Source organism: Leptidea sinapis, chromosome 8, assembly GCF_905404315.1.
Source record: "Leptidea sinapis chromosome 8, ilLepSina1.1, whole genome shotgun sequence".
In the NCBI taxonomy this organism is placed as follows: Eukaryota; Metazoa; Arthropoda; class Insecta; order Lepidoptera; family Pieridae; genus Leptidea; species Leptidea sinapis.
Genome location: NC_066272.1, coordinates 10,001,190 through 10,028,566, shown reverse-complemented (window position 1 = coordinate 10,028,566; position 27,377 = coordinate 10,001,190). Strand labels below are relative to the sequence as shown.

The following is a 27,377-nucleotide window of genomic DNA, read 5'->3' as shown; positions in this document are numbered from 1 at the left end:
ACTATTATGAATAAGGGGGTAGGTCTTTATCTATGAAATTGCCGTTTTGTATGAAAAAATTTAAACGAATTTTTTTCATGTATTTTTTATTTGTATTAATCGAAGTAATTACCAACGAAGTATTTGCCAACGCAGTGGCAGTTTATTGATGCCCTTCTTAAAGAAATCAGCTGAACGGGAGGCAACAAATTCTTCAAATGCATTTTATACTGCCTCTCGGGTATTGAATTTTTTTCCCGCCAAAAATTTATCCAAATTCTGAAAAAATGCAGTAGTCTGTAGGCGCAGGGTCTGGTGAGTAGGGCGGATGATGGAGAGCTTCAAACACCAGTTCTTGCAACTAGCAGACCGTCTGCTGTGCAGTATGAGGTCGCGCGTTGTCGTGCAGGAGCAGCGGAGACGAGCGATTGACCAATGCTGGTTGGAGATCTGCCAGCTTCTCCATCATTGTGTTCAGTTCTTCACAGTACACATCTGCAGTTGTGCTCACCCCGTTTGGTAAGAAGCTGTGATGAATACACCAGCGCTAGACCACCAAACAGTGACCATCACTTTTCTAGGGGTAAGTTTTCGTTTAGGGCATTGTTTAGGTACTGACCAGGATCCAACCAACTTGCTGAGAAGCCATTTTTCCTGGCAGGTAACAATGCAGTTCAAAATTCCTTCATTTGTGTGTCTGTTGAGCAGTGTAAGGCACGTCTCGACGCGTACTTCGCGCTGGCGATCATTGAGTTCGTCATTTGTTACCCATTTGTCAAGCTTATTTGCTAATTTGACGCAAATGGACAAAAAATTCAGCCGTAGATTGTGTATCATCAGCTTCCACAATCGCCTTTAATTCGTCATTGTCGACCAAAGTCTTCAGACGACCGCGAGCTTCATTTTTCAGGTCGAAATTTCCAGAACAGAAGCGAGCAAACCAATAACAGGTGGTGCGTTGGTTTGTAGTGTTAGCTCCGTAAACGTAGTTGATGTTCCATAATTACTCGAATTTTACTCGAAATCCTATTTTGAATTATAATATTTGAATTTAAATAGAAGTATAGACAAGTGTACCTAAGAAAATACAATACAATAAATGTTTAGTAATAAAAAGTAGTAAGTAAAATTGACATACTTATGCCACTGATATGGAACTTGGATGGAATAGACTTGGAGTGCGCCAGTTTGTGGTGAGGAGTGATGTCCGCCGATGAAACGGACGCGATGTTCCGCTCCGACTGGCGCGGCGTGAGTTGGTGGCGGCGCGTGCGCACCGACAGCGGGCTCTGGCTGGCGGACTCGTCGCCCGTCTCTGTGTCGAGAAGACTCTGGAACATTGTGGGTCGTTGCTGCTCTTATATTAAAGTATAGATCATAGTTTCTCAACCTTATTTTGTTCACCGCCCACTTTGAGAATATGTTTTTTTCTAGAGTACTTTCGTGTATTTTTTTGCCTTTTTAGACTATATTTTTTAATATCCCATCTGCGCACTCTCAATGCCCCCTAATTTTCTCTGGGTCTTCTACTGCCCCCCCGAAAGTCTCAAACGCCCACAAGGGGGCGTTATCGCCCACGTTGAGAACCTATGGTATGGATAGTGCAATTCACAAAGACGCGTGTCCAGAGTCGTCACGAAAGTTGCTTTACTTTAAATTTTTTTAAATGTCGAAAAAATCTCAGCGTGTTGTACTTAAAAGCCAGGTATGTAAATTATTGTTTAGTAGTTCAGTTTTTTAAGGAAAGTAATTTAATTTTGAAAATAGCAACTTTTTCACGGATTTAATTTAAGTCTATAATGACTCCCATTATAAAAATGGTAATATTATGGTATGTAGACTAATAATGACATAAAATATCCACACCTAAAAATAAAAAAAACAACGCTTTCCTTGTAGTCGGTTAAAAAATATAAAATTGAAGTAGAGCATCTTTCACTTTGACCATGACACTCTCTCGTGATTAGTCTATTTATTGTAGTGTGCGTGTCACTGAACACTCAAACATTGACGGAAGCTTGGACACATATACTATAAACGGTCAGGAGGAATAGTGGGCGCGTCTTCGTGGATTGCACTATCTGTACCTGGACAACCGATTTTTAAGAAGGAACAAAACTTATAGGACAGGAAAAAAAATTATAGGACATCTGGATTCCAACCGGGGTCTTCTGCTTTCCGGATCACCCAATGCCGCATCTGAGCTATTATAGTCTTGTATATAGTGGCGAAATTTACCTTTGTATTCTAATGTTATTGCAGCTGTTTCTCATCAAAACACGAATAAAACTACATTTTTTAAAATTGAAATCTTACTAGGTCGATTTCTCGCCCCCGAAACTACCTGTATACTAAATTTCATTAAAATCGTTGAAGCCGTTTCCGAGATTCAGATTATATATATACAAGAATTGCTCGTTTAAAGATATAAGATAACGTTACTTTACTAACACACAAATAAAATTTGAAAACAAAATTTTATGAACGATGCGGGACTCGAACCCACGACCTCTCCCGTTCCGTGCGAGTGCTCTTCCAACTGAGCTAACCGTTCGAGTGACGTATCGTCATAAAATCATGTATGCTTTGTTCCACTCTCAGGTTGTCGCTTCATCTACAGGATCTACTTTACAGTTTATAACCTCAATATTTGCATATTAGGAAATTGACTTCAGATGTCGCTCTTGCAAATCTAAACACTTTGTTGTTTGGTCGTGGGTTCGAGTCCCGCATCGTTCATAAAATTTTGTTTTCAAATTATATTTGTGTATTAATCCTAGAAGTGAGGGCTATCACTTTTTAAAACATAACGAATTACTTTACTATTTATTTTTATTTTGTTGCCTATTATTTAATAACCGACTTGACTTACGAGTATGTGTATGAAAATTCTCAATTATTAACGTTTACTTGAATTATGTTTGTACATACATCTAATAATAATAAATAAACATTTCATGTTATTATGAACAAAACTGATCTGAAATTATATATTTTACTAGCTGACCCAGCAAACGGTGTATTGCCGATATTAAAATCGCGATACAAAAGTAACTGTTGATCGTAGATGGGTGAAAATTTGAAGTTGTATGTATTTTTTAATGCTGACTACTAATCAAACAAACTTAAAAAAAATAAAAAAAAATCGTATGGACCACCCTTAACATTTAGGGGATGAAAAATAGATGTTGTCCGATTCTCAGACCTATTTTTAAGATTCCTACTTAAGTAGTTTTTATTCACTTAAAAGGCAAATTATAGTCACTGTTATTGTTATGGAATGATGTGTTCTCCTACGATTGGTAGTACATACAAATGTTAATAGATATAAGGCGTGTGTTAGATGTAAGTTAATATGTACAACTATTGGAGATCCATACAAATAAATAAATAACACATTCTGCTCACAGACAGACAGACCGACGAAGTGCGTTGTCATACTAGTAGGGCTCCTGATGCTGAATTACTCACGTGTGCCCCAGTTGAAGAAGTGCTTCGTTTCTTAAAGGTGAACTTCTTGTGCGGTCGTTCTTCGGCGCACACCTCGCTCGCATCGAAGGCCGTCGCGCCATCAACCTTATCCTCGTCCGGAGATCGCCATCCATGTCTGGTTTAAAAAATATATTTGAATGTATATATAAAAAAGCTTCCGTCCGTGAATTCGGTAAATGTTAAATTCCAAATTAAAGTGGAAATCAGACGTTTTTTATGACAGTAAGAATCGAAACGAGCAGGACGTTCAGCTGAAGGTAATTGATACGCCCTGCTCGTTACAATGCAGTGCCGCTCAGGATTCTTGAAAAACCCAAAAATTCTAAGTGGCACTACTCTTGAGACAAGATGTTAAGTCTCATTGGCCCAGTAATTTCACTAGCTACTATACAACGCAATATCTGTAAAATGCTGAGATAGCCTATATCTCTACGCAACGCCAAAGAGTCAAGCCGACCAGAGATAGCTTGATCGTCAATGATTCGAGCTCTTGCGCTTCTCGTTCTTCGCGCTCTTCGTTGTATGAGCGCTCGCCCACAGTTGAGAACAGTACTCCATGTATGGCCGAATTTAAGCCTTATATAATTGCAGGCGGTGGCTTATAGTGAAGTACTGTCTCGCCTTTTGAGTACACCAAGCTTTTTTAAGGCCAATTTGGCCTTCTCTTCCAGGTGACCACGGATCTGAACGTCACTCGTTAATTCGACGCCGAGTATGCCGATACAGGTTGTTGAAGTTAGACGAATCGAGAGGGTACGACAAAGGGAGACTTTTTAGCGGTGAACGCACAAACTTGTGTCTTCTTGAGGATGAATCGCACTAAATTTTGCCTTTCACGTCTCAATTTCAGACACAAATTTGTTTCTGTTCTCGTCGGCGCCATCCTGGGACATGATAGCACGGCCTGGCTAGGAGGGAATAGCCTGTATTGTCATCTGCATAGCAATGAATAGGTACTGCTGATTTGCAGCATATAATTGATATTGGTTCTCCTTCGGTTGTGCCATGTTGTGTCCTAAGGGACACACTGCCACTCACACGAATCACCTTTAGTTCAAATAATAAGAGAACCGTACATACTAATAACGGACCTTATAACCCTGGTGGTCTGCATACTGTCCTTCTGGTGTCCAGGACGTTCTGCCGTGTCTATGAGGCCACTCAGAGCCACCACGCGGAACTCATGGCCGTGAGCCAGCCGCACGTAGTTCAGGAACAAACGTATTTCTGCGTACATCACCTACAAATAACATTTATATAATACTAGCTGACCCGACAGACGTTGTTCTATAGATAATAAAAGAAAAATTGTTTTATAGGAATTTGCCAATAATATTTCAAAACATCAAGAATTTTTTCGTAAGAAATGCTCCCTGTTGTCATAATGAAATTGTTTCACTCTTGCCAAACCGTGCGTCACTAAATTCTCTCATAGAAAATATGTCCATACAAAACAAACATTGAAAATTAAAATAATTATGGGGCCCAAATCGAAATAATAAAATAATTCTCGCAAGTTGAAGTAGTCCCCAAAAAACCTGTTCATTAGTTTAGTTCCATCGCAGACAAACAACGTGTCACGTAATTTATATATATATTAAGTTTAAACACGTTATATTAATAACATTTATTATTTACCATACAAATGTTTGCAGCTATACTATTTGACCAATCGTGGCTTATCGTATGTAACGCAATAGGTACAATTTAAGGATGGATGGATGGAAGTCCATGAAGTGGTACAAATGTAGATTAGTGTTTATGTACATTACATAGATCACCGCCGCCCACATTCTCTTGCAACACCAGAGGAATAACAGGAGCGTTGCCGGCCTTTAAGGAAGGTGTGCGCACTTTTTTTTAAGGTACCCATGTCGTATCGTCCCGGAAACACCGCACAAGGAAGTTCATTCCACAGCTTTGCAGTACGTGGAAGTAAGCTCATTGTAAGCCGCACTGAGGAGGACCGCCACACATCCAGATGGTGGGGATGATATCCTAACTTGTGGCGTGTCGTGCGAAGGTGGAATTCGGTGGCAGAAAATCTGGTGGCCCTATAAACATTTAGCTTGAAGACCCCGAATAATGATTGTTCCACATATTCGTAGTTCTACAACAATACCAACCGAATTATCTAACATCTTGAGCTCTTTGTGCATGAGCGCGAATCGCGTTACAAACACTCGTAACACAGCCTCGATAACAAACGACTCTATAGACTTGTTGGGTCCCTGCACCGAGCCGAACTTGTTCGCGTACTGCGCACCCAGGCCGTTCAGATCATTTGATTTGGTGGCGTTTCTTTTCTGCTGACCTAAAATAAAAAATGATTACAGCCATTATTAATAGTAATTAAACAGAGTTTATTGCTGAAAAACTATAATTAACAATATAATAATAATAACATTGACACACTTTTATACAAATTATCTTGCCCCAAATTACGCATAGCCTGTGTTATGGGTTGCAAGACAACGATATTTTGAGATTGTTCGTCACCTTTAACAGTGACAGACTTCTTTGCATAGGATGCCGGCTTGTGGCTGTCGATTTGAAGGATTTTTTTTTTATGAAAATAAGGGACGATACGAGCATTACGTTAAGCTTATGGTAATTGATACGCCTTGCCCATTACAATGCAGTGCCGCTCAGGATTCTTGAAAAACCCTAAAATTTCTGAGCGGCACTACAATTTACAAGACAAATGTGACTTAAAACCTTATTCCTAAATATGAGATGTCGCTCAGAGCCTAGGTGATCAGAGAGTATCACTTTGAGCGCAAAAAAAAAGGAATGCTGGGAGAGTTCTTGCGCCGCTTCTACGCTCTCAGAGCGCCATTTGTTTCCGAAGCGGTAGAAGTAGTCTAGTATATTAGATATGACATCAAAAGGAATTCTAAAGGAATCAATTTTGAGAAAATAAATGCCTTTTATGCCTTACCACCATTGAACGTCTTGTTCGTCACCTCACAATTTCCCGATCAAAAATTATAAAATTTTATAAAATCTAACAACTATACTTAATATTATTTTTAAATATCATTTTGTCAAAACGGCCATCATAGTAAACCGACAGTATTTCGCGTTCACTAGGGAATGAATAATCAATAACAACTCCATTCAATAGTAAGTCGCAAAGATATCTAACGCCAAACAATGTTTGAACATTCATTCACGTCAACAAGCTTTTAACGAAGATTATATTTTTTTATGAAATAGGAGGACAAACAAGTTAACCTGGTCATTTGATGTTAAGTGATCACAGTCGACCACATTACTCTACAACACTCTTGTTCATAACAGTTTGTCGGAGAACTCCCCATTATAAATGCGGTAGAAGACACACAATGTATGTATTATGCACGACTCGAGCACCAGACCAGAAATCAGAACAATACCGTATAGCAGGGGTGCTCAAACGGTCGATCGGGATCGACAGGTAGATCGCGAGTGCTTTTTCAGTCGATCTCAAGAAAAAAATCCGGTATAATAAACTAAAATCGGTAATTGCGTACCATCTTATGAAAAGTATGCTCAGGACATGCAGTGTCACGCTTCAACATTCAAAGTCACTATTTAGTTAAGCTTAGAACTTTAGAAGGCGTTTGTTTTGTAAGAACCAATAACCTCGCAATTTTGAATATTAATTATGAGTTTTTTCATTGACATTTAAGAGCAGACCTACACTTACCTTGACTAAAAAAATGCATATTTTGCGCAAAACTAATATATATGTCATCGTGACACTCTACCTAGACGACAATCCTTCATCACACATACTTAAAGCCTCTCAGAGCCGATCGATCGTAGTCTAACAATTTTGAGGTGGATCGCCAGCAGTTCAAGCTTGAGCACCCCTGCCGTAGAGACTAGAGTATAGTTGGAGTAAATAAATGTAGCCAACCTGCTTTGTAGAGCGCTAAAATGTGGCCAGCCTGACGTATTGCTGTGCCCTAGTTATGATCTTTACTTACTTCAAAAATTCTTTTATATATATACCGTTTTCACACTATACATAAAAATATTCCATATATTTTTTAAATTTAGTTTTATGAATTTTTAATTTTTAAATGTAGTTACGGCGTTCTATGTATGTATATTAATATAGGTTAGGAATATATTACGGATACAGTATTTAAACAGGATAATGGACCCTTTAAAATTAATATAATAGAAGCGTTTAAATACATACTTCCGTAAAAGTTTATAATGATAAATTTCATATAATTCAAGGCCCAAAGAAATTTTATTTTGTATAAAATTTTGAGTTACTTTAGTATTTTAGAGTTTGATTGGTAATAATTTTAACAACATTCCTCATAAAAAGGCGGACCGACAAACAACAGTGTAGATTTAATAAAGTATATTTAAACAATTTAGCTTAATATTAAAAAAACAACAAAAATGTTACCCATAGGCGAAACCATAGACACTGGCTCCGCGCAATATCCAACCGTCGCATGGAGGTTATCTAGCAGCTCTTTGAAAGGAGTATGTTTGGTCATCTCCTTGATGCGCTGCGTGAACTTGAGCAGTGAGGCCTCGCGCAGTTGTTTCAATGAGTTTCGAGCTTGTATCCGGAGTGACTCCGCCTGGGGTCCCCGGAGAGCTGACGTGCAACCATGAGAACATCCCAGTTGACGTAACAATCTGAAATTTTTAATATTTGATAATCAATTAGACTGTTCATTACTCCTATCCAAGATTGGATTGCGTGTACCACCTTATCATTGTCGTATTAGTACATATCTGCCAGTAAATGTATGATTTTTCAGAAATAATTATCGCTCAAATTCACCTACCTATCCAACTTATTTCAAAATTGTATAACAGTAAATTCCATAGTAATATTAGTATATATTCAAAACATACGCTTTTCTATAGTAGTAGTATTGCTTAACTAACAATGATAAATGAAGGCAACGCCGTGCATACCTACCATAAGTTAGATATATAAGTATTAAATATAGGAAATTTTACATTATAAGTAGTTATAATACTTATTATATATCTAGTTGGTAAGCCTTTTGAATAAATAAATAATCTATACTATAATAATGAAAATGTCATGCTCATTAAAAAAGAAGCAAGAGCATAGGATATATGGGCGCAAATCGCCACCTACCGTCAATTGCTTGCAACTATTGATATTTATGTTTTAGTTTATCGTTAAAATGAAGATATTATTATAGATATATCTGAAATATATCTTATATCTTTAAACGAGCAATTCTTGTATATATATATACACAAGAATTAAGAAGATATCTGAATCTCGGAAACGGCTCCAACGATTTTAATAAAATTTAGTATACAGGTAGTTTCGGGGGCGAGATTTCGACCTAGCTAGGTTTCAATATTAAAAAATGTAATTTATCCGTGTTTTATATATATATATATATATTATATACACAAGACTATAATAGCTCAAATGGGACATTGGGTGATCTGGAAAGCAGAAGACCCTGGTTCGAATCCAGATGTCCTATAGTATTTTTTTTTTCAAGTTTTGTACATTCTTAAAAATCCGAGCAAGGCTCGGTCGTCTAGATATTAAGATTTAAATACAAATAGCTATTTGTAAACATAAAACGGTTATTTATTAAGGTCGAACTAATTTAATAGACACTGTTTTGACTGTTTGAATTGTTTGAAGATGTTTGATGTTTCATTTATTGTTAAAATATTTAATTGAATATGTAAATGTTCAAATTAATTTGTATTAGAATTAATATCGTTATTCTGTATCAAACTTTATAATTTTATGCAATAAGTCTTTCTTAATTGTATTTCGAAACTTGTTTGCAGTGCCATCTTCTTATTTCGTAAAATTTGTACAAATTAAATGAACTCAAATTGTTTATATAATAGTTTATTATATAAATAATTTGAAGTTATATAAATTCTCTAAAACATTTATTGAGCTGTATTTACGAATTATTTTACAATACCTAATTTTATTTGTGTCTTAAAAGAAGTTGTATCTACTCTGTTTCATCTATTGTACGGAAGCTATAAAAGCGATTGTTTTATGTAAAGACGGTTCATATCTATACTAGCAGTTGTGCTTCAATAAACTGAGAAATTCTTAGTGTTGTATTTCTTCATGATGGACCCTGACCAAGGAAACCCTGGCGTAACGCCGACAGATACTATTTAGAACTGACACAACGAAATTTACACAATATTTAGTTTGTAAAACGTCTTTTTTTTTTGTAAATTATTAAACAAGTATGAGTGTCACTTGATCGAAGGTAAAGCTGTGAATGACCTAATCGAGAATGTTAATTATAAACAATACCTTAAAATAATATGCATAATCATATAATACGGGCAGTCAAAATTTTCATCATCTCTTGGTCTACATTTGCTCTCTGACGCATCAATATTCGTTGACTCTTGACTGTGGGCATATCTAATGTCTGAATCCCGGTCCTGAAAGAAAAAATTGAACGTTCATTCTAATATACGCTTTATTTACCTTTTTTATATACGATTTTGGCTGTTAATCGCAAACCCTCCATACCGAAACACAATTATGCTCGCACGTTACTGCCTTGCGGCAGAAATAGTTTCCTTGTGTTACCCACATGGCCGTACCCAGTGCAAGATCCCTTCTACTGGTACATAAGTCTGTCTAATCTCTGTGTTTATACATATAAATATATTATTTTTATATGGCCTTTTTAAAGTTGCCCGCTCATAAACTTTTCTAAAAAATAGAATAGTAACCACAGCTTGAAGTTAGCATTTTTTCTGATGCAAAATTAGCCCTTAGTGTTATTTCTAATAGAGCTGGAGTATTAACTATATTCATCGATGTCTTGTAATTATTTTGTATTCATTATGAAACAGACGTGTTATCGGCAATTTAAAATTACAAGAATCAGTTTATTGCTAGTTAAAATTTCTGAGGTAATGGTAGACTATTAGAAATGAATAAATTATTTAACACAAACCTTGCTTTCCTTATCTTTGAACTCATTCATGGGGTCTGTTGACTCGGGTTTAGGATCCTGTACCTTGTCTGTTTGCCAATTCTTATGGACACCTATTTCCATGAGTGTATCAACTAAATTTAACATTACTTCCATAACTCTTATCGTGATATAGAAACTGTCCATCGTAGATACTGAATACACCGCCTGGAAGATAATGATGAATCAAACTGAGTCATTTTATATATTAATACACCGCCTGGAAGATAATGATGACGATTCAAACTGATTCATTTTATATATTAATACACCGCCTGGAAGATAATGATGACGATTCAAACTGATTCATTTTATATATAAATACACCGCCTGGAAGATAATGATGACGATTCAAACTGATTCAATTTATATATAAATACACCGCCTGGAAGATAATGATGACGATTCAAACTGATTCATTTTATATATTAATACACCGCCTGGAAGATAATGATGACGATTCAAACTGATTCATTTTATATATAAATACACCGCCTGGAAGATAATGATGACGATTCAAACTGATTCATTTTATATATAAATACACCGCCTGGAAGATAATGATGACGATTCAAACTGATTCGTTTTATATATAAATACACCGCCTGGAAGATAATGATGACGATTCAAACTGATTCATTTTATATATAAATACACCGCCTGGAAGATAATGATGACGATTCAAACTGATTCGTTTTATATATAAATACACCGCCTGGAAGATAATGATGACGATTCAAACTGATTCGTTTTATATATTAATACACCGCCTGGAAGATAATGTTGACGATTCAAACTGATTCGTTTTATATATAAATACACCGCCTGGAAGATAATGATGACGATTCAAACTGATTCGTTTTATATATTAATACACCGCCTGGAAGATAATGTTGACGATTCAAACTGATTCGTTTTATATATAAATACACCGCCTGGAAGATAATGATGACGATTCAAAATGAGTCGTTTTGAGGACTCTTTCTTGCCCTTGATAACATTATTCCTGGTGGCAGCAACTATAACATGAATATTGATAGGCAAAACCATAATTGGCAAGCATAATGACCGTTCAGTGCGTAATGTACTTTTTAATACCTACGTAAGAATATTTTTCCATGAGTATTTAGCTTAGCGAAAGTTATTTTACGTTCAGTGCTTTTTGTTCAATTCAAAACCAATTCAGGTTAATTTCAGGTGATTATTACTTATGCAAGTATTAAATTGTTGTTCATTAGTTTTCTTTCTTTGTTTAATTTTTTCGCAAATGTATTAAAAATGTCGTTCGGTGCAAGTGAAGAATTGTTATTTCCACTGTTCTTTTGTTGAGTCGCTGCTTCGGCTTGGGACTCGTAAACCAATAACATAATTTCCGCACTTGTTTCAAAATGTAACTACTACAGCCAGTTTCCATCGTGGTATTGTTCTAAGTTAATATACTAATTAATGATTTTTATGTGTTAAATGTGATTAGTAGCCCCGACTGAAATTCATTGAGTTGAGTTGACAGAGATTGTTTTAATTCAATATCAAACATTTTTTAATGAATCACATTTCCTTGCATAGTTAGAGCTACTGGTTGAGATACTTAGTTTATTTATTTTTTTGAGGAAAAAAGGTATATTGGATATTAAGTGAAACGCACTGTACATTGACATTTGCACTACCAAGGTTTAGAGATTCGTTGCCAACTTTTGGGGTTTGGGTAAACTCTTAGCTTGAAGAACTATGGTATATTATGTACCTTGAGCACTACTTGTAGATCAATATCACCATCTTTAGTAATATAGTGAACCGATCCCGGGGCTTCATGGATTTCTTCCACGATATAGCTGATATTGGAGTCTGTTTGTGATCGCGTCAAGCTTGGCTTCCGTTCTGGTGTTGGGATGTGTTGAGACCCTTGTATACTTACCGAATCCATTTGCGATTCTAATGAACCCTAGAACATAACAGGTTTTAATAGTTTCCGTAAATGTGTAAGTAATATAGTGGTTCTTATAGTGTTTACAAAAAATAGTCATTGGCTCTCCATCTATATTAACCAAATTTAGTCTATGTAAATTGTGTCTCAAGGCACATTTCCATGAGAAATTAACCTTTATTTTCAGATTTATAGTTAGTAGATATCACAGTATATGTGATCACCGCCACCCATTTTCTCATGCAGTACTAGTGGAATTGAAAGGTGTTCAAAAAGGAAGTGTATTGGTGTTAAGGTCTATTTTGGATTGATTCGCCTTTAACAATATAACAGACGACTGTTTCAATTCAATTTTATTTTTCTACTGAATAATTTTACAATACAGAGCGGCTAAGTAAGTACGTGGGTACTACAAGTATATTAGTAGATGCAGAAAGTAATAATAGCTTCAACAGGAAGTTGGGGTAGTTAAGTTAGTTAGTAAAAGTATACCTATACTCAAAGCATGCAACTTGATCCATTCAGCACGATCGGTTTGACCGTGCGCAACGCAGAGCAGCTCGAACTGTTGGGGACCCAGTGCTCTGAACGGCTGGATCACTTGGCGTTGCGTAGAGACGTCGCTTCATTGTGTGTCTTCTATCACATTTTTCACGGGGAGTGTTCCGAAGAGCTGTTTCACCTGATTCCTGCCGCCGAATTCTACCTTCACACTACACGCCACAAGTTAGGATATCATCCCCACCATTTGGATGTGTCGCGGTCCTCCACACTGCTTTTTTCAAGGAGCTTTCTTCCACGTTCTACAAAGCTGTGGAATAAACTTTCTTGTGCGGTATTTCCGGGACGATACGACATGAGTGCATTAAAAAAAAGTGCGTACACCTTCCTTAAAGGCCGGCAACGCTCCTGTGATTTCTCTGGTGTTGCAAGAGCATGTGGGCGGCGGTGATCACTTAACACTAGGTGACCCGTATGCTCATTTGTCCTCCTATTCCAGAAAATCTATTTGAGACGCGTTAATATGGTCCAATAATGTAAAAAAATCATAAATAATAATGATTGATTTTATCATCAACTCTTGGTAAACCACCACTATTAGCTGCATAACGACGAAAATGGTGTAAATTCAAATTCTGATTTACCTGTCTTGTCTTAGATAGATAGTCAGGCGACGGTGTCGGCGTGTGCTCAGTTACAGTAATAATGGGGTTGTTTTTCTTTTGAGCTTGTGATGCTGGCATGTTTGTTATGCCTTGGGCTCTTTCTGTTTTGATCTCGCCTATATATCTGCAATAATCATAAATCGTAAAAACAACCATTGGTGAATATAACGTTTTAAAGACATAATTTATCAAAAATATAAGAACGCAATTTCTAAAAATATGATAAACGGAAAGCCCCTGTAAACAAGATTTTTAAAAATTTCTATATCTTTTAAAATTTTAAATCATATACAAACAACTATTATATACAAAAATGGCGGAGCTAGGTATCTGTTATACTTTTTAAAATACAGAATATTTTGTAAAGAAAATATCTACACATACCATCTACAAGTAATTATTGGTTAATTACCGAGAAGTCACTGACAGCTGAAACACAGTTCATACTAGTTTAGCTGTCTTTGCTCCCTGTATGGTATGTAAATAATGAATAATATAATTTAGACACATTTGTAACTTGTAATACTATTATTGATTATTGTAATGTTTGGGAAATAAAGTTATTATTATTATTGGGAACGGAGCGACCTCAGGCTATTAAATAATAAGTTTAATTGTATGATATTACTTTGTAACCATATTTTCTATGAAAAGAATAAAAAGCCCGTTGAGTTTGTTGCGCCCGTTCTTCTCAGGTCTGAGGCGTACTTTTGATGATATCACATCTTATTTTAAATAAAAATATTTGAATTTAAATTTACCATTAAAGAATATATCACAGATAATTTCGTTGTTTGTCGCCCTTCGCAGGTACATGAATGAAATGGGTGTGTGGGCGGGGAAAAATTAAAATGACTGCAGGCAGAGGTATCCCAACTTTTACAATTGGGTACGTTATGTCTCTTTTTTTTTCAATTTTGTTAAATGTGTTACTTTTTTAACGTCTTGTATACGACCAAATAAAAATCACAATAATTTAGAAAAAGCCTCGGGAAATCAAGTCAAAAAGTACACGATATTATGTCTTAGGCAACGGCATAATGCCCAAGTACATAAAAAAGGAAAAAAATGTTAAAAAGTAAAAAGTATACAGAAATATAATAAATTTAAATCATTATAAATATTTTTAAAACCATAAGTCTTATGATTGCTGGCAGATAATTATTCTCCTCCATTATAATATATATACTTGATCAGGTAACACCGAGATTATTTCAGTTTCCAGAACTAGGTATAGCAAAATGAGAGGCGGAGGAGATCTTGATCTTCAATGAACTCATTTTTACCTTGCAACTTACCAATTCCAAGATACAGCATGTCGCCCGTCGTTAACTATATTGAAATATAAAGTTAAATGTATGTTGCGCATGCAGTGCCATAATATGTTAAACTGTTTTTTTTTAATATGACTTCATATCATACATTATATCATGCCAGTTTTATTTTATATGCGACACAATATAAAAAAATATTGGATAGGTTACCTACTGTTTAATTTTTCACTTTAATACAACATTAATATGTGCAGTGTCTAATTAATGAGCTAAGCTAAACTCAATTACTAATTATTGTATCTTGGCCTATCTAAGTTGAAATAAAGTTATATTTATCGCTTAAGCTTCGGACATAGTACAACATAAAAATTTAAAACTGCGGCTGTGAATATTAAGCATAAAAAATTTAATTATTTTTATATATTTAGTTTTGTTTATGCTCATATATATATATATTAGAATATAATTAAATATTTTATAATATAAGCAACAGTAAATGATTAGACGCACTCATGTGTGAGCGAGCAAGCACTATAGGCAATACTGTTTGCACGTTTTAATACTGTCTATGTCACTAGCTTTAGCGATTAAAATATAAGAGACAATGTGCGCATACGAAGCCTACGAATATACCTATATCTACCAAGTAAGCTTGTAACCTGCATTAGACTTACACTTACCCATTTGAGGCAATCTCATCAATGAGACAGCTAGTTATCGTTCGTCCGTAATATTAGCGTATAAGCATCATAAAGACAGGAGAAAGAGAAAAAAATATATTTTTAATTGATAAATACCAGAGACAAGTGTAATCATGCTGTGCTAAAGATATTAGAAGTATATAAAAATATACAGATAGAATATTTTTATTAACAATTAGTATTAATGACCGACTACAGCTAAACGTTTGTTAATTATTCAACTATTTCGAAGACACGGCATTACGGCGTTTTATATCGTAATAAGTCAAAAAACGCCAACTGTATTAAAAGCTTAAGAAACAGTAAAATTATTTATTAATTAGATTCGGAGTCAGTAATGAGATCTTTTTCAGATTGAGAAAAAAAAAACAAAAACTACCAAATATGAATTTTAAAAATGAATTTCTCACCTTAGACTTGGCATACTTTTGCCTTTAACAAGATTGCAATGCAGGAAATCTCCAGTCAACCTTGTACCCACTTGGGGAAAATGGCTACCCAAGGCGGAGTTCGGCCTTTCCTCTGAATTATCCAGCGATCTGTGGTACTCCTGCAACATAAAGACATTTAAATCTCGCAAAAATTTGTTAACAAATTAATAAGGAACATAATAAAATAAAAAATATGTACAGATATCATTCTTACTGCAGTGTGAAAACTAAATTTATGATCATCATTCCCAATTTTTTCGAGCGCCTTCTCAGATTTTGACAGCAATTTTGTCTCAACGAACGCTTTCAGATCTGACATTTTCATTTTACGTTTGATCTTTTCGCTGGCTCTTCTTGTCATGAGATTATCATCGTCAATCTTGGCGTGTGAGAAGGGTACCTCTGTCAGCGGCAGATCTCTAGAATCAGGCACTTCAATAAAGTTCTTTAAGGAGTCCCTTTCTTTGATCTCAGAACTTTGATATACCGATACTTCTATTTTCGGGATGGGCAATGAGTTGCTACGCTTTCGAGGTTGAGTTTGCTTGGACACGTCGTCGGATATATCTCGTAACCTGAAAATTATTTGTGTTTTAATAGTGAATTTTCAAGTGTCTAGTGATTCGTTTAGTTTATCTGCGGGTACTTTTAGATTTGGTAAGCGGTGATAAAAAAAATGTATAAAATGTTAACGTCAAGCATGTATAAATAATTTAATAGATTATTAGCTACCGAGACGTTAATGTTTATTCTTATATATACAATATCTCGTGTCCTGGTAACAAACAGTTACCAAACTCCTCCGATACGGCCGAACCGATTTGTATGACATTTTGTGTGCATATCGGGTAGGTCTGGGAATCGGCCAACATCTATTTTACATACCCCTAAATATTGTTTTTTGGCATTTTTTTTTATTTTTATTTTATTATGATTAATCATTAAACGCATTAAAAATATCATACAACTTCAAATTTTCACCCGTCTACGATCGACACCTATTTTTGTATCGCAATTTTAATATTCTATTCCATCCACAGATACGCAATAGAGTTGCAAGATGGCAATCGAATATAATGATTATTACGATAGTACGATACATTTGGTAGGTCTAAGAATCGGTCATCATCCATTTTTTATAACCCATTTTTTTATTACTTTATATTGCAATACAATGCGATGTTTCCTGGTAGTAGGTATAAATATAAAAATCTCGTGTCACGTAGATGTTCGGGATAAACGCTAATAGCTACTGAGCTGATTTAATGAAAATATATAAAACCGTTTTTATTTCATATCTTACCCCTTTCATCGGTTTAGACTAGACTTTCATTTTACGATGGCTTTAGAAAAATTAATATATTTTTTTATTATGATCAGAACGACTGTCGGGTCTAGTAGGTAGTATAATATGTATTTTCAAGTATGCATATTGTACAAAATATATCGTAATCAATAGTACCTACAGGCTATTCCTAGTTTTGAACTAGATCATTTGTTGAAAATAATTGAGTCAATAATTATTGTTATTATCGATTTGAGCTCAAATCAAACCGATGGTCATAAATAGACACCTAGAGGTCGACACCATATTTAATAACCTTAGTAAACACCTAGCCTATTATAATTAAATGTTCTTACTACAAACTGATTTTCATCGAGTTCAGTCAGTTTCAGTGAACTAAGTAAAATTAAAAACCTAAATATTTAAAAATACTGTCCCTTCGGATACGGGTAACACGGTGGTAACAGTATGGTTTCTTAGTTTTAATGTATGGGAGCAAAGCATGGACATTAACGCAAGCGATAAGCAACAAGCTGGAAGCATTCAAAATGTGGGTATACAGACGAATATTACGAACATCATGGACAGATCGCATTCGCAATACCAACGTGTTGAAGAGAATGGAAAAGTCCATAGAGTTACTCAAATGTGTACAAAGGAGAAAGCTTCAATATCTGGGCCATTTTTTTTATGGAATAGGAGGAAAAACGAGCGTACGGGTCACCTGGTGTTAAGTGATCACCGCCGCCCACAATCTCTTGCAACACCAGAGGATACACAGGAGCGTTGCCGGCCTTTAAGGAAGGAGTACGCGCTTTTTTTGAAGGTACCCATGTCGTATCGTCCCGGAAACACCGCACAAGGAAGCTCATTCGACAGGTTTGTAGTGCGTGGAAGAATGCGGTAAAAGACACACAATGAAGCGACATCTCTACGCAACGAGCTGATACTGGGGTCGCCATTACCATGACCTGCTACAGCTCATAATACAAGGAAAGATAAAAGGCAAACGAAGACCTAGCTGCAGACGAACATCCTGGCGTATGTACCTTCGCCAGTGGTTCAACATGAGTACAAAACCACTGGCAGTGGTGAACAAAATCCAGTTAGCTTTAATGATTGCCAACCTTCGATAGGAGATGGCGCCAGAAGAAGTATTATTTATAAGAACATTGCAGGTATATATCGCTCATAATATTTTAAGTAAATAATTAAGTTAGGTCTATATTTGTAAACAAGGGTAATACATTATAGATGATTTAAATACATTTTAGCTCTTCAAGTCGTCAAGACCTGTCCACTTACGGCCGTTCCCAATATTCAGTATCTCTTACTTGAGATAAACATCGTAATTATCGTTGACTTTTCTGTCCCAATAAACTTATCGACGGTAACTCACCTTATCCCTACACGCTGTCTGTTAATGAGACGACGTATAGCTTACCAGCGATAGAAGTTTGTATGGACATTTCAATTCACGCGTCCCAATATAAAGCGATAAGAATGACTTATCGGGTATATTGGGACAGCTTCAGATTATTGACAGCTAATTACTGACAGTAGAGGGTAGTAATTTATCTCTATCTGTAGATAGTAAGTTACCTATTGTATAGGTAATACAGAGCCCAGTAGACCCCCTCTTCTTGCCACTGCGGTGCAAACAAACAGCGTAGTGTTGCCACGTCTAATATAGTTGCTGCCGATACCTGTAAATAAAATATCTGTGTTGAATCTTATGCAACATGGTAGCAAGGTATCAAATAGTTAAAAATTAATTTTCATTCCGTGTACCAGCGAGCTGTAGGTACACACACTCACGAACCAACACAGTGAGTGAATTAGTATTGTTGCTATAACAACAATAAATAAAGATGTAAGTTGCAACAGTAAACTTATCATAATATTTATGAAAGTAGGTAAAGTAAGAACATTTTAAAATATTATGTGAAAGAGACGGCTGTCTCGTTACTCTCATTTAATTGGCAGTTAGGTTCCTACTAACTTAACTTTGTAGGGATAATTATTCTATTATGCACTGGTGTGTTGTATTATTATGTCCGTGTGTGTTACAGTTCGGTTTATGGCCGTAAAAACGATATAATAAGGCTCACATTACGAGTATGTGTTGAAAAAATATTATAAAAAAAATCTTACATTGGCTTGCTTCGCCGATGGACCTTTTTCGGTAGAAGTGTGCGTTGTTTTAGCGCCGGGGACACCGCAGCTGTCCGAAAGCGATTCTTTATCTGACGAACTGTCAAAAAATTAACATATTTAACACAAAAAACATATTATCTACAGAACGTGAAGATGTGGCGCAATGGGTACAGCCGTTGACTCTGTTCCCGGTTCAATCCTCGCCCGCCACGTAATAGCTGCTGTTTTCGGTTTCCGAATTAATATGTACTTATTCGACGCTTTATAAGGACGGCAATGCTTTGGTGTTACAAGAGGGTACCGCGTTTAGAGCTAAGATGGTATGTAAGCTCGTTTGTCCTCTTCCAATCATTATGCAGTTAAATGCATGCAATTTATCGGTAAAAATCTTAACCTGAATAGTACAGTTCTCGGTACGAGTCGTGAGTACAGATAGAAACTGGTGTATGCATCTTTATATCATAGATGTGACGGTTCTTTATGCAGGGGATGCATACGGGCAGAAGAAAAGGGCACGAATACTCTAATCTACTAACGCTCCCGGAATCCTGCTTTATTGGACGGCCTGGGCTGGTTGGAGTAAGAAGGAGTAACTGACACCCACAATGGCCCAATCAAGAGGCTAAGTGCGGAAACAGCCCAGTCAAACTAATACTTCATGAAGTCACATGCACTCTCGAAGTATCTAAACTTGATCGGCAATGCATGATGTAAATAATGGAAGCGTTATCACGTTAAATTTTAGGCTCTTCTTGTTCTAAAACCCTACTAGGTTACTGAAAAGGGCAATCTCCCTTATCAGTTATGTTGTTCAAAAGGAAATCCGACGAGGGACAAGATTTGCTCGCGCCGATAACATCAACGTTAATTTTATACGGACGAGTTCAAATTGGCGCGAATACTGAGTTGAATTACCGCAAAATTTACGCGGCATTACATTTGAGATTAATAATTCCTGGCAGATGAGATGTAATTTCGAAAGTCTCTGATTAAAGTAAAGTACTATAACGCGCTATTAATTAGGTCGTTTTGTACTATGTTCCATCTCAAATTATATTGATAATTTTATGGACAGATAGCCTAGTAGCGTTTTACATAAGGTGGATCGACTAATGTCACCTGCTTTCATAAAATAGCAATCTTAAGCTATGATGTCATAAGAGATACTTTCCGATTGAGAATCCTTAATTTACGACGCGAGGGAATTTTTATCACCAAATGCGAGAATGAGAGAGCGGGCAAATCGCAGCGCATCGCGTCCCACGTCTCACGCGGTTTTCGGCTTGGTTTGACAAATGCTTAACTCTGTGATAATATTAAAACTTCAAAACAGCAGTAATGCTTTAATAATAAATCTAATATTCTTAACCTCATTTTGGTAATCTGTGGCAATGGTTTTATTCCAGGCAGGGTTGGTTTTGGTGTATCTGGCTTCCGAATTTGAAATAAGCTTGGATCCGCCGCATACACTGTGTAGGCACCTCTGTTTGTGCCCCCATAGTTGGATTCGGATGGTAGCCTATATATAAACTGTAAAAAAAACAAAGTTCAGACTGAGGAAAAATTTAAGTTTGGAACATGAGTAAATAGAACAGACAAAAAGCAATAACTTTTGACAACACTTCTAAGCTAATATGATATGTATAAGAATCACACTCAACAAAATCTGTATGATCATTTAAATACATAACAATATAATATTATGTATATATATATATATATATATATATATAGAGTCTATTAGCCAGAAATCTGTCACAAAATGGTCTGCTAGGGGCCCCACACTGGGATGTAGATTTAACCTTTCCGTTCCGGGAAATTCCTCTATGCCTCAGATCGGCGTGGTTTTGGCGCTCGCGCAGCGTTCTGTCTAAGCGTATTATTTTACGTTTATTAATAAATTGCTTATAATTAGGATGATTTGAGTGAATGCATCTGAAACATATTGAAACAATCTATAAGACCATGCAAAATAAACCATCTAAGCATAATAAGTGCCATATATGGCACCCTCTGTTTTGTATATCTTTGTGTATCTGAAAACTCTAGTGCCCTGGGTCAGTGCCGATTTCGGAAGGATAAATAGTATTACAACTATTTTTACCACATGTTCTTCTTCAGTGCTAGAACTCTCTTCAGGAATAGTTTCAGGGAATATGGTTTCCTTTGGTGAGGATAACCATGGCTCTTCTTCTGTGCTTGCTTGTTTTGATGGGGCTTCAGACTGTGAGATTGATATATTTTGACTTGGTGGGCTTCCATTTATAACCCCCTCTTCTTTAGAGAACTTCCCTGGAAATATTGTAACAAATTCTATATGAAACCTTTAAAAATTCTTATACCATTCCCAAGGTTGTGCAATCTAACACCTACTATGTACAAACAAATCAATTTCAAAGATAAATGTTTTAAAATGTTTGCCAACACTATGGGAAAGTATTTTGGGGCAAGAAACTCATTGCCACTCTTTTAAGTCGATGTATGGAACTTATGCTGATGATAATATTGAAGTTGTCATATAGATGCAAGGCTCATTGGTAAAAGGGATACGACTAGTGGCATAAAACAATTGGGGATAAAGCACAGTAAAATAAATAAAAATCAAGACCCTGACATTCCAAAGAGACATTGCTTCATTTTAAGTCATCCCCAATAACATTTGCATCAAGTTTTCTGACAAGACTTTCCAGGGCCTTGTCAGTGATCACAATTTTCCAGTGCAAGAGAGAGAAGGTTGTAAAAATTGTTGCTTCTGTTCTCTCCCATTCAATAACATAACCATTAAGTTATAGATAAAATAAATGATTTTAAAAACAGCATATATACTTACGACCCAAGAAAATATCTCCTGGATGACTCTTTTTGGAATATTTCCCACCGAATGGTTTAGGCTTGGGTTTCACAAGAGTTGTAAAGCAAGCAGCATCTGGATGTCTGTATTCCCACAGAGCTTGCCACAATTTAAGACCATTCTCTAGCCTGTAGTTTGATGTGAAATCTGATTCTTTCAAATGATGTGATATTGGCGCAAATAAAAATATGAAAAGCTAGAAGGAAATAAAATATTAATATATTTGCAAGACATCAAATATTTTTATTTACAATGACTGCAAACTCCAAAATAATTGTTTGGAAGATTATATTTTGTTTTTTTGGTTACACAATTTTATATACAGTGTGGTACCACAATGGCGACATTAAATAAACATGTTACCATAAAAAAATATTCAAAAGTAAAATACATAGTTCGCCTAAATAAATTGATTTACCATAATATAATTTCGGAACAAACTGTAGGATATCTAGTAGTCGCGCGCTAGTATAGGCACTGACACCTACATTATGCCGTATTATGAGAACACATAAGAGTGATTAAATTTTTTTTTCTAAAAATTCTACAATAATTATTGTTTTATGATAAAAGTTAGATAGCTCTCCCCAGCGTCATTAAGTGTTGCCATTATAGTTCCACACTGTATATAATATATAAAAAAAAACAGTGTTCGAAGTAAATCCATCGAACAGCATTATATTACAAATATTGCTTAGTAGATAAAATTAATTGCAATAAAACCATGTGTTGCCTTTAGTAAGGCAGTACGCAAGTAACCATTGATCGGTCCAGTCCTAGTTACCATGAACCATTTGCCTATAACCATTACAGGGCTGGTCCGAGTAACCAGTCCTGCATCTCTACTATGCATTGGTAATAAATAATAATGGTTAAAATGGTTACTCGGGCCAGTCCTGTAATGGTCAATGGTAACCAGGACCGACCCGATCAATAGTCACCCATGTACTGCCTTAATAAAGGCAACACATGGTTTTATTACAATTAATTTTATCTACTAAGCAATATTTGTAATATAATGCTGTTCAATGGATTTACTTCGAACAACCAGTGTACAAACATTTTGGGATAAATTACTTACTGTCATAGTAGGAACAGAGAAAAGATAGTGGAAAGGGTTTGAGTAGTACTTTCCATTTTCATAATCATTCTCAGCACATTCATCAGATGCATCAAGTAGAATCCAGTGTAGTGTGTAGAGCAGTTTTGTCTCTACATTTCCTAGGGATTGCATGTTGTCTTTCACTCTGGGAATAGAAAATAATTCAATGTGCAATTCTTCATACATTTGAATGTAATTCCAGAAAAACGTTCCAAACCACAATCATGTCGAAATTGAGTTAAGAACAAAAAACTGGTCACATGATTCATATTAAAAGACTAACAAAAAATGGCAGCCCTACTATCACTCTTTAAATGACATCATGAGTTAGTAGACCAACCCCATGTGGGTTGGATATAGAATACACTAATATTTATTAAACTTTAAACATAAATTCCTTAAAATGTGATGTTTGTGGCTTGGAACATTTTTCAGGAACTATGTCTATTTAAGAGTTTTGAAAATAGATAAGATCAAGATATAATTTGCTATATTATCGTGGAATCTTGCTAATTAATTAGGCATACCTGTTGTGCAGTAATGAAGCCAAAGAGTGCATTACATGAGGCAAAGCAGCTTGTATTAGGCGCCATCGCGGTATTGTATCAATGGCTTCTATAAGGCTACTTGATAGACCGAATCGAAGATTTTGCACTAATACTTTCTCGAGGGACTAAAAAAAATAATTCATGCTAGAATTGATAGGATTCCAATAAGTTATTGCCAATTCAATAAGTAGTACTACACACCTTGCATGCCTCTTTTGATTCCTGTTATAAGTCGCATGAAATGTTAATTACGTATTAATACACTTGCACTACGAATGTATTTTTATAAATAATAATATTTTCCAAAAAAAACTTTGTAACGTAAATAATACATTAATTGCTTTCAAGTCTCCCGCAGTACAAAATCAAAACAAACAAACCGTTAGCATTTAGTTGTCAAACTTGAAACTGTCAAGTGTCAAATGTCAAGTATCAAACTAGATAGTAAATAAGCAAAAGTTAACATTGTTAGAGGTGAAAAACATCAATAGTAATAATAGGTCTTTCCTGAAAAATAATTGAAGTAACCAAAAACGTAATTTTTTTTATATTTAACATCTTTACATAGATATTGCTCCTACCTACATATTATTGACGACCTGTATAGCCGAGATGATTGGCGATTAGCGATGCTGACTACTAAACTAGAGATCCCTGGTTCGAATCCCGGTAGGTGCAAGCATTTATATGATGAATATGGATGTTTGTTTCCAAGTCATGGATGTTTATATGTATTTATGCATGTTTAAGTAAGTATATTGTAGTAAATATATCGTTATCTTGCAATCCATAACACAGGCTATTTAATTATGCTTAATTTGGGGCAAGATAATTTGTGTAAAATGTGTGTCAATATTATTATCACAACATGTACTGAAAGTTTTTTGTGTAACTACTCCTAATTTAAAATAATATAAACCAAATTCAACTTACGTGATGTCCTGGAGCTCGTTGGCAGAACTGCATGTATAAAAAATAATTTTCCATTAGGTTAGCTAGAGTCTGGCTAAAGAAATCTAGCCCAAAGAAACGGCGGAAAATTCTTCTTAGGCTTCACTCTCAAATTCTAATAGTTTGAAGTATTCACTTACAAAATCAAATATTTTTATTCAATGTGGGATACGAAATCACTTATTGAAAGTAAAATACTTACAGGAAAAAGTATTACTCAGACCTAAGAAGAACGGGGGCTAGAAACTTAGCGATGTCAATTTTTTTTTAAAGGGAAAACTTCCTTAGCGGCGCTGAGTTTTTTTTCTGGGAAGGGTATAAAATCTTATACTGGCGTCAGGACACGTGGCCTGATCGAAAATTCGTGAGACAGTCGTTGTAATTATGATTGAAAGATTTATACTTCTAACTAATTATAGTTCGGCTATTTCAAGGTAATGATCATATGGTCATTGGACCAGTGGTTGAATTATCGTAATTGCGAAGCCAGAACTCCGTGAAATATATTTACAGTTTAATTATTTGGTCTTTAAACTATATTATTGGAAATCTTGGTTTATTTAATATATGCAAACTCATGAATGCTCGCAAGGATGGTGGGAACCGTTGGAAGTGAAATCGCTTCCATCGCTAGCCTAGAACAAAAACCTCTCAAACATAAATCTGTGGGAACACTGTATTGGCGACACAATTGTTTTTAATCATATACCAGAGAATAAGCTCTGTGCTGTAATACCCATCGTCATGCCATGGCCATGACCCTAAGCCCACCTGTCGACGAGCGATCATTGCAGAAGCAGAGCAGATCTAGAGAGAAGTTAAACTTTAAGTTCAAAACCGTTCATGAAGGGGATCTTAACTCAAGTAACTCATCTATATGGTAGGACAATATCGACACAAAGTTCCACAAATGTCAAGTTGATAAATTAGAATTACACTTTTCCGCTTCAATTACTGAAGTTTTTCTCTAGTTCACCAATGAGCCCAACTTATGAAGTAATGATTGCAAATATACAAATGTATAATATGATGTTATACTATAAACTTGTATAGAATTTTATAATTATAAATAAATAAATGTTTAACTTTTACTGTGAGTAGAGGTATTTAGTGAGCAAATATCTGTAAGATTTTTTTAGCTGAGTTTCCGGGGCAAGGCTTGTCATGCTCGTTTAAATAGCACTGCTCGTGGGGCGGGCGGTTCGTTACCTTCACTAAGATATGTGCGAGGGAAGCGATGGCTGGTCCATACGTAATGCTTGTGAACTAGCGCTGCTTGTGGTTCCTGGTCGGTCCTGTCTTCGAGGCTCTTATCTTATATTTTAAATAATCGATAATTATTCCATTCCGTCCATTTTAAGTAATTTGTTCCAATAAATAATTGCTCGCACAATTTCTTTAATTATTTAGTGTATGTCAATTTATACATCTTGTCATCAATTTGTAAAAATATTGATATTTTAACCGAAATTACATTTAGAATTAAGTATTCTCAAAATAGCGAGTTTCAATAGATTACGTAAGAAAATGTCCGACTTACTTAAAATTCGAGAAAATATTGTCTGGTGACAAGTGAAAACTTGAACATTAACGTTGTGCATTTCGGGTATTGAATATTTTGGAATGATTTCGCACGAATTGCTTTATCAGTATAAAAGTACTAGTATTTATATGGTTAAATACAATATTCATTTATTGCGCTATAGTAGGTACACAAAAATCATAATTTATACTACATAAAAAATTTAGAACTATTAAAATTATTTTACATTAAAAAGTTTATCCCTCAGAAAAATCAACTTTCATCCATAATTTCAACGACTCTTCTTTACCAGCATCATCATCGCTAATCTTTAAAACTGATACAATAGGTTTATGGTATCTTAAGTAAAAAACAAAATAATAATAAAAAAAAAAGAATATAATAAGTAACAAAGAAACACAAGTACAATAATCGCATAAGGGAGACAGCCTTCGCTAATGACAAAGCATAATAATTAAATAGAATCCTTACCGTGCAAGCTGCATCGTGCACTTTTCCAAACTTTGGTCGAACGAAAGGTGTGGTTTGTCGCCATAAAAATATCTGCACGGCATACGGTATGATGTCATCGTTCCTGGGATCATCTTCAGACGTATCTTTTTCTTTCATCATTTTCATCGTTAACTTGGTAAGTAAAATAATAATGGTTAGTTGAATAGGTATTAATACAACAATATATGATTGATAATTATTATCACGACGTAATTATTACCACTCCGAATTTTTGGTTGAATCCAAAATTCTTAGCCGCATTGTAACTACGCAACTACTTTGAGTAGTAGTTTCTTGAACATAATGAATACAGCAATTACTTATGATTTGATTCGATTTATTAGGTACTGAATTTTCAACTGTCTGTATAAATATTGCGTTGTATTACACACCACTGACATAGAGATACGAAACTCGGACTATGCCCCAGGTAATACCCCAAAAATAAAAGAGCTAATAAATAATGGTACCTATAATGAGATAATAATAACCTATATATTTTTA

The 27,377-nt window shown here is 35.3% G+C and overlaps 1 protein-coding gene across 1 annotated transcript in view; it reads right to left on the bottom strand.

Moving 5' to 3' along the window:
* Positions 1-26,990, bottom strand: part of LOC126965605 (protein unc-80 homolog) — a 52,032-nt gene extending 25,042 nt beyond the window's left edge. The window contains exons 1-22 of the mRNA XM_050809261.1: positions 26,853-26,990; positions 24,821-24,847; positions 24,089-24,109; positions 23,867-24,012; positions 23,319-23,484; positions 22,217-22,433; positions 21,491-21,678; positions 20,756-20,916; positions 19,384-19,483; positions 18,832-18,935; positions 16,144-16,519; positions 15,924-16,063; positions 15,493-15,522; positions 13,518-13,662; positions 12,193-12,390; positions 10,431-10,616; positions 9,773-9,906; positions 7,883-8,121; positions 5,598-5,785; positions 4,563-4,711; positions 3,451-3,586; positions 1,118-1,310 (exon numbers count right to left, since the gene is read on the bottom strand). Of these exons, the coding sequence (XP_050665218.1) occupies positions 1,118-1,310; positions 3,451-3,586; positions 4,563-4,711; positions 5,598-5,785; positions 7,883-8,121; positions 9,773-9,906; positions 10,431-10,616; positions 12,193-12,390; positions 13,518-13,662; positions 15,493-15,522; positions 15,924-16,063; positions 16,144-16,519; positions 18,832-18,935; positions 19,384-19,483; positions 20,756-20,916; positions 21,491-21,678; positions 22,217-22,433; positions 23,319-23,484; positions 23,867-24,012; positions 24,089-24,109; positions 24,821-24,847; positions 26,853-26,990 (3,382 nt within the window). The remainder of the gene's footprint in view (positions 1-1,117; positions 1,311-3,450; positions 3,587-4,562; positions 4,712-5,597; positions 5,786-7,882; positions 8,122-9,772; positions 9,907-10,430; positions 10,617-12,192; positions 12,391-13,517; positions 13,663-15,492; positions 15,523-15,923; positions 16,064-16,143; positions 16,520-18,831; positions 18,936-19,383; positions 19,484-20,755; positions 20,917-21,490; positions 21,679-22,216; positions 22,434-23,318; positions 23,485-23,866; positions 24,013-24,088; positions 24,110-24,820; positions 24,848-26,852) is intronic.
* Positions 26,991-27,377: the final 387 nt, after the last annotated feature.